The 8884-nt window shown below is 42.2% G+C and overlaps 1 protein-coding gene across 4 annotated transcripts in view; it reads right to left on the reverse strand.

The window, feature by feature from the left end:
• The window catches only part of dock4b (dedicator of cytokinesis 4b), an 88632-nt gene extending 80364 nt beyond the window's left edge, over positions 1-8268 (reverse strand). For all 4 annotated transcript variants that reach the window (XM_058078052.1, XM_058078051.1, XM_058078054.1 and 1 more), the window contains exon 1: positions 8096-8268. In XM_058078052.1, the coding sequence (XP_057934035.1) occupies positions 8096-8132 (37 nt within the window). In that variant the 5' untranslated portion in view covers positions 8133-8268. The remainder of the gene's footprint in view (positions 1-8095) is intronic.
• Between the last annotated feature and the right edge of the window lie 616 nt (positions 8269-8884).

Consider the following 8884-nt stretch of genomic DNA (forward strand, 5'->3'; position numbering starts at 1 on the left):
ATACGGAAACATGGAACATTCATTCATTCATTCATTTTCTACCATTTATCCTCACGAGAGTCGTCAGGGTGCTGGAGCCTATCCCAGCTGTCTTCAGGTGAGAGACGAGGTACATCTTGGACTGGTGGCCAGCTAACCACAGGGCACATATAGACAAACAACCATTCACACTCACATTCATACCTATGGACAATTTGGAGTCGCCAATTAACCTAGCATGTTTTTGGAATGTGGGAGGAAAAAAACCCACGCATGCACAGGGAGAACATGCAAACTCCACACAGAGATGCCCAAGGGTGGAATTAAACTCGGGTCTCCTAGCTGTGAGCTCTGCATGCAAACCACTCGTCCGCCGTGCAGCCAACAAAGAAACAAAAGAAAGATGTTATCAGAAAAAAAGGGTTTCTTTCGACCTTTTCATCTTCTTTAGTAATGAGCAGTATAAAAAAGAAAGAAAAAGCTTTTTGTCAAGCATAACTTTCACTTTGACACAAATTTTGCCTTCATGTTAATATTCAACCAAACTATCAAAACAATTATGCCACAACATAAGCACAAATAATAGTTGTCTAATACAATCAGAATTTATTTACAAATATAACACCATAAAATATTTACAATTTACTATTTACAAAGTGTGTACACGCGTATGCATGGGTTAAAATTTCACTCCTCCAAGCTTTTCCACTTCCTCCTTCCTTTGGTATGCTTTAATACAAAAGCAAAAGATGCAGGGTGAGCTCTTATAAAATGCACCTTGTGGCCGTTTATACGGACAAGTGGCATCTCTGTGTGGAGTTTGCATGTTCTCCCCGTGCATGCGTGGGTTTTCTCCGGGTACTCCGGTTTCCTCCCACATTCCAAAAACATGCTAGGTTAATTGGCGACTCCAAATTGTCCATAGGTATGAATGTGAGTGTGAATGGTTGTTTGTCTATATGTGCCCTGTGATTGGCTGGCCACCAGACCAGGATGTACCTCTTGACCTCTCGCCCGAAGACAGCTGGGATAGGCTCCAGCCCCCACATGATGCTTATGAATGAATGAAAACCGCACTAAACATGATCTCTTCTATTGTGTAGTTGCATCATCACCTCTATTTGCGTCTCGCGCAAAAAAAAACGTAAAAGAGATCGGTCGTTCGGGTTGAAACAAACAAATAAATACGCTGTTGGGAGTAAATGAGTGGGGGAAATGTGCATTTTCGAACCTCAGTTTGCCTATTTTTACAATTTTGCTTCAGTTCGCAAACATTTCCCATTCAGCATACAATCTAGTACTCGTATTGTCGGATTATTAATACACTGTGTTAGTAAAAACGTTGCTGTGGAAGTGTGCAAATGTCAATGTTACCCAGCTCAGTTGCTGTACTTGTTTGCAAATTACCACAATAACAAGCCTCTGCTTTTCTTGTTAATCATGGTTGCAAAATAACCCACAACGGCGCCAAAGGAAGTAGCGAGTGCCAGCACTTCGATGAGAAATGCTATAGAATTCTAGAAATAACTAAAAAAATGTCTTTCTTCTTTAATATTTAAACTTTATGCTACAAAAATGATGTTAATTTCCCTCATAATACTATGTTATTCTTGTAAAATTACTGCAGATTTTTCAGTTTTTGCTGATCAGTTTAGTTTTCTTGCCGAATTACATTTTTAGAATGTGTCGTGGGCCAGTACAAAAACCACCAAGCGCCACAAATAGCCCCCCGGGCCGCACATTGGAGAACCCGAGCTTCAGCAAAGCGAGCTTTATGGGGCAAATGAAAGCCCTGAGGTCATTACGATTACACTGGGTCACCCACACAAGCGCCCCGCCCCCACAGATCAATTTACACTTCCTTTATGGTCAATACCGGACTACAGCCACGGGGTATGGATGGCCGACACTAGACCAGCACATGTCATCATTTCTGACAATAAACCAGCACACAAATACAAAAAAACAAAAAGAAAAACAAGCGTCTCCTGACGTGTTAACAACGCCCCTCACCTGTCAATCACAGTGATTGTCAACGGCAGACACCCCTTTATTTATGAAAATGGAATGCCAGTCATATTTCCCCCTCGGCCCACACAGATGACAAACACTTCTGCAGGAAAATTACCGACAGTTAAGCCGCTGAATTCCTAATAGGACACATCCCATTAACCTCGCTCACGCAGGGATCACACATTGCAGCTTTTTAAGTAAGAATCCATTCCTCTCCGCCATTTTTTTTTTTTTTACTTCTATTGTCTTGAACCCGTGCGATGAAACGAAACCAGCAATTGGCGTCTGTAAAAATAGCCGGGAATCACTCCCCATGGCAAAGCCAGGGAAGGATGCCACTGGAGTGGAAAGGCAAGGAAAGCCCACGCCGCCCCTACCCTACCCCCCCTCCCCCAACCCCTGCCGGCCTGTCATAACATTATGCACGGCTGTGGACTAATATTGCTGCATGCTTGTCTGTGTCACTAACAACAATGGCGGAGAGGACAATTCCAATTCATCTCCTCTTTAAGCAAACAGCCTTTTTTTCGGCTGTAATCCAATTTGAAGTGTTTTATAAATAGAGCGTGGTTTAATTGAACGACGGGGTGGGGGGGGCATGTTGCTGCAACTTGTTTACTAGTATTGTCAGAGTGGATCATGTCATCCAGGCAATGATGAGGAGTAATCTGACCGTTGTTCAAAAGCAGGAGCGCATACCAAGATCAACTATACCTAATAGATACCCTGCATTTATTCATACATTACACAATGGGATTGGAGGACAAGGGCTGCCATTTTTTCCAGATGGAGGCGACAGGCGAGGAAGCAATTACAAGCCCCTCCCCCAAATCCATGTCCAGAAAACCTTGGGGTTGGCTGCATTACGGAATCATTGCTTATAATGCCGGAATGGGCCTGGAAGGTTAACACACTCCAAAACAACCTGCTAATCCCCCCTGAGGAGAAGAGAGGGAGAGTTTGGGGGTGACGGGGCAAAGCGGGTGCCCCCCTGATGATGAGTAAGAATAAAAGGGGGGATTATAAGTCTAGCTCTTATTTCCAATCATCAATCATTGCTGACACAGGCCATCTTATTAGATAGTTTCATTATGTGTCTACACTGTGATGAGCAATGACACGCCTGATTGGCCTCATCAGAGGAGCCTTAATGAGGAGACGCCATGTAGCCTTAACTTATTTTCTTGCCCCTGATAAATGACCGCCCTCTCTCTCTCCATTTAGGGATCACAAATGAACATCATCTCATTGATCTTGCAAGAGTCTCGCTCCAGGTTAAAAAGCAGTAATGCGCCTTAATACCAAGTGGCCTGGAGTCCGTTTACATTTCATCCACGGTAGGAGCGTCCAGCCCCCGCCCCCTGCACGTCAGGGAGATGAATCGACATCAAACGGCACTCCAATTAAGAAGCGATCCGCCCTGATCTTTATCTGACTGGTCCAAGATCAAATGGAACTTGACGAATTTCGAATCCCTTTCACATTAGCTAAACGTACACGCAAAAAGAAGATATACTACTACTATATTTACATATTCAACCGCCAAGATTTCATTCATTCATTCACTTTCTAACGCTTTTCCTCACAAGGGAGGGCGAACCAAGGCAAAATTGTAAAAATAGGCAAACTAAGGTTCGAAAATGCACATTTCACCCACTTATTTACTCCCAACAGCGTATTTATATGTTTGTTTCAACCCAAACGGCCGATCTCTTTTACTTTTTTTTGCGCAAAACGCAAATGGAGGTGATGATGCAACTGCACAATAGAAGAGATCATGTTTAGTGCGGTTTTCATTCATTCATTTACTACCACTTATCCTCATGCAGGTCGCATGGGGTGCTAGAGCCTATCCCAGCTGTCTTCGGGCAAGAGGCGGGGTACACCCTGAACTGGTGGCCAGCCAATCACAGGGCACATATAGACAAACAACCATTCACACTCACATTCATACCTATGGACAATTTGGAGTCGCTAATTAACCTAGCATGTTTTTGGAATGTGGGAGGAAACCGGAGTACCCGGAGAAAACCCACGCATGCACGGGGAGAACATGCAAACTCCACACAGACATGGCCGAGGGTGGAATTGAAGCCTGGTCTCCTAGCTGTGAGGTCTGCACGCTAACCACTAGACCGCCATGCAGCCCTTGACAAGATTTCTCGTTCAGCAAATAATCAATGTATTAATTAATCACATAATAAATGAAAATGAACTTGCTAATTATAATATATTGGCGTGTGAGCCCTTTTTTCAGTCATACAGTCTCAGTGGGTGAAGGCGAGGCCGCTAACATACACACAGAGTGTAACATAGTAGAAATTAAATTAGTAGTATTAGTATTTTTAGTGTGGAGCTTATGCTTTTGTCTGTATTTATCTGTTTGTAACCTGAAGAGTACTGTATGGAATTGGACGACATTCTCAGGAATTGTGGGAAATGGGATATGGAGAATTTATGAAATTTTGGGGGTGATCCGGATCAACGTCTGGATACATGAATTGTTTTAAAAGATGCATATAACTCTACAAAAAAGAGTCAGAGCACTTGGAAATAGAAATACAGGAGAAATTTCCAACAGATTCTGCTAAATATCAGCGACTCATCAAGAAAATTTGTTGTGAATCTCAAACTGGGGGGGGGGCTTTGGCGCTTGGCGGAGGTCTTTGCTGTGAATGAAATGCCGTCATTGTGAGCAGGAATGTTTGTGTGGGGAAGTATTCCCCAGGTAGACCGTTCAATCCTGGCGAATCTCATCACAAACACTAGCCCGCCCCCTCCCGAACTAAATATGTTGAAATTAATTAATTAATTACTTATTGAAATTTATAGGGGAAAAAGTATTTCCTATGGCCCCTACTCAAAATTTCCAAAAAGGAGTAAGAAGAAGCAGAGTTTAATTATGCAAATGTTACGGAATTAAATCAAATGCATGCAAATTCTTAGCAGGGCAACAGCTGTTCTGACTGGTATGAATAAATGAGGTGTTATTCCATGACCCCCAAGTCGGGGTTCAGGGGTCAATTCAGGATTAGCCGGATTAACATTTGTTGAACCACTCCACACAGAATGTAGAAGCAGAACCTGAAGACCTGCTAATGGGATATCGAGCCTTGACACACATCTTCACGTCTGTATGCTATTTTTATGGCAAATTATTCAATGGAAATCCTGATGTAGATCTGCTTTACATTTTTTTAAATAAAAAAAGATTCATGATGGATAATCGAGGCTGCACGGCAGACGACGCAGACCTCACAGCTAGGAGACCCGAGTTCAATCCCACCCTCGGCCATCAGGTTGTTTTGATATCCAATATTTATACTGGTCACCGTAGGAAGTACTGTACAGAAACCGGAAGTAAAAAAACAAACAAGGACTCATGTGTTATTTTCTTTTTAATATGTCTAGTATATTGGGTCATACCAATGTAAAGGTGACTGTAGGGATGTTATTTCATGACTAGAGGGCTCTAATGTTAAAAATTATATTTAGACGGTTTTGACCAGGTTTTAAAATATTGGATTCATAAATAAGGAGTCCTACTTGGAGGCTGTATGGTGGTTAGCACGCAGGGCTCAAAGCTAGGAGACCCGAGTTCGATTCCACCCTCGGCCATCTCTGTGTGGAGTTTGCATGTTCTCCCCGTGCATGCGTGGGTTTTCTCCGGGTACTCCGGTTTCCTCCCACATTCCAAAAACATGCTAGGTTAAGTGAATGGAGTGTGAATGGTTGTTTGTCTATATGTGCCCTGTGATTGGCTGGCCACCAGTCCAGGGTGTATCCCGCCTCTCGCCCAAAGACAGCTGGGATAGGCTCCAGCACCCACATGACCCTTGTGATGATAAGCGTTAGAAAATGAATGAATGAATGAATCTTCGTTTAGAGTAGTCAGTATCCAGCTTGCATAGCTTCACAGGTTTCTAACATAATAACAAGCAAAAAAACATTGAGATCATCAAGTGCCTCGCTGAGGAAGCTGAAGGTCATGCACGTACAAAACCGTTATGTAAACAGTCCCTAAAAGGAGTATCTAACTGTAAAAAAAAGAACCCATTACAATAAGCTTTCATTGATCTGTCGGCTCCTCGTCACTCATAAGAAGCACTGACAGCTCTTCACCTGCTCCAACAGCGCTGCCAACTCACAGCTTCTCATGTCACACATTGCTTTTTTGTGGGTTTCACAACAGGAAAACACCCGGGTTCCTTCCTCTTAAGAAAAAAAAAAAGAAAGAAAGAAAGCAAGACAAAAGATGTGCTGCGCTGCCAGAACATGACTTAAATGTAGTTACTGGGGACTGAAAGGGGATGTTGGGCATTTAATCCAATTAAATGCAACACTTTCTATTCGCTATGGAGCCCTGCTTCTTTATTTTCAATTGTGTAAACATGTCATCCTTGAAAAACTGTTTATGACCTTCTAAATATGATTATTAACATTATTAGAGCCCTCTAGACATGTAGTAACACCCCTATGGTCACATTTACACTTATATAAGACATTTAAGCATTGGGATACTTCCTTGTTGTTGTTTACTTCTTGTTCTGTGTCTCATCCGCTTACTGACACTTAGTCTTTTGAATGAATATTTTACCAATAATAGCCGTATTCAACCATAAAATGGCGATGATTTATTCATTACAGTCATCCGTCACTCGATTGCAGGTTTCCACAAACAATAAAGTGGTTGAATACGGTTCAATAATCGCACAAAAAATACAGATTTAAGCAAAATGTACTTGTTCTTGGTCTATATTAAGCATTTTCAAGCATACACATGAACTAAATATAACACTAAATATAAAACTAAATATGAAATTAACTAAAATACAAATACAAGGCAGAGGAAGCATTCTAATAGTGCATGTAGTACTATACTTTGGCCACCAGGTGTCAGTGTTTGGTGAGACAAGGACCGGAAGTGATCTCCAATACTGAAATTTATTGCAGGTTTAACAATAATATGATATTCATAATCACAACACCACTACTACTGTTGGGCCCAGAACCCACTTCCTGTCCTCTACACATCTGTCCGCCCGCTACTAATATCCCCATAGGAACACTTTCACTGTGACACACACGAGCAGGAGTTTTATTTATGTCTTATTGACTTTTTATTTTGTCTTCTGTATTGGGTAATATGAGTGTAAAGCCATTTAAAGCCACCAGAGGGATTACTGCTGCTACCAAATGACCAGCGGTTTCCTTTCCACTTTCTCATGCACGCCACATCATTGTCAAGATTTTCACAAGACTAACTTGCTTTATATGAGTATTCACTTTTAGAAATGTCTTTAAAAATATCAGAGTACAATTTGAGGTTTTTTTTTCCTGGAAATAGGCGAGGAAAAGAAGCAGCCAGAACACGGGGACTACTTCCCTGTTCACTGTGCTTCACTGATTTTAGGTCACGGTGGTAAAGGTGGCGTCAGAGCAAGGCCAGGGTGGTTTAATGCAAACCAAAAATGTTGATGTGACACTTTTGCCTGTGAAATGGATTATTGCAGTGTCTCATACACACACACACACATACACACACACACATAGAGCATATCTCAGGAGATATTGTTATGAGACATTTAGGTGCCTCACATCTCTGTGATCATCTCATTGTGAAGAGGTGGAGGATGTGTGGGGGGGCAGCAAATAGGAATTCTCGCCTGTGTTCCAACACCCCCCAACCCCCCTTTTCCTACATTTGGTTTGTTGTCACTGTTTGATTCCACAACCTGCAGCAATGCACTAAAAAAGACAACTCTTCCCTCATGTATGTATCAAGAAGTGTCAGATTTAAGTGATCTTCGTGCTTATTAAAGCAAATAATAAACATAAGAAAGGTATAGGAGATTGGACATATATATATTCAAGCTGCATGCAAACGAAAAGAGGCTGCTTTGCAATGTGGCAGTCAAGCTCCCAACATCAGAGCCAAGATGCTCCCCCCCATTGTTGTTAAAAAAAAACATCAAAACATCCTCCCGTAGTAAACAATCAAAGCCAGACCGATTCCTCAAAGGCAAACGATCACGTCTGTGAACGCACCACGCGTAGTACACATCCAGGAGTATTTGAAATAAAAAAAAATCAATGAACTTACCGACGCCGTATTTTTCCTGCTCCGTAGGTATCCACATGGTTTTGTTAAGTGAGGAGACGGAATAGCGGCGAAATCGGTGCCGTCAGAGGCATTCTATTGGCGTGCTTTCCTCCGCTCCGTAGTAGGAGTCATTGTTTGGATAGAACACGGCGAGAATGCGCCGCTGCTACCGCCGCTGCAGCTGGTAGCGGTACCGAGACTTGATGCATTCGCGTACCCTCGGGAATCCCGCAACTACTCGAGTGAGATCGTTATGTGTTCAAATTGGCTCATTTTTTCACAACTTCTTTTCATTCATTGATTCTAAATGCCTCCACTAACGAGTATTTGTCATTACTGTGCCGTATAGCCGCTTTAATTGTGTTTTTTCCCAAGTATTGCTCACATATGTATTAAAATGTCACAATTTGAACACAAAGCAAAACGGTATACGGTAATAAAGTTTCTATTTTAACTAAATGCAACACTTCCTTCCTGAAATTAATCACCAGCACTTTAATCGATGTGATGGATACAGCTGAGCGTCACAGAAATGAAGATCCGACATTATCGAGTTGTATTAGAACGCAGCGCTCACGGTGCATTGTGGGGCTTGTAGTAATAACCCAGTGACGTCAATGTGGTTAGGCAGGCCTCTTTTTAGCCCAAGCCTACTCAGAAATTTACCTCAAATTGAGGAAGAAGGAAAATGGAAGAGACAGAAACAAAGACATACACACACATTGGTTTAGTGGTTAGCCTCACAGTCTGGAGATCCGGGTTTGAGTCTCTGTAGGAACATCTTTGTGA

This window comes from Doryrhamphus excisus, chromosome 7 (genome assembly GCF_030265055.1).
Source record: "Doryrhamphus excisus isolate RoL2022-K1 chromosome 7, RoL_Dexc_1.0, whole genome shotgun sequence".
NCBI lineage: Eukaryota > Metazoa > Chordata > Actinopteri > Syngnathiformes > Syngnathidae > Doryrhamphus > Doryrhamphus excisus.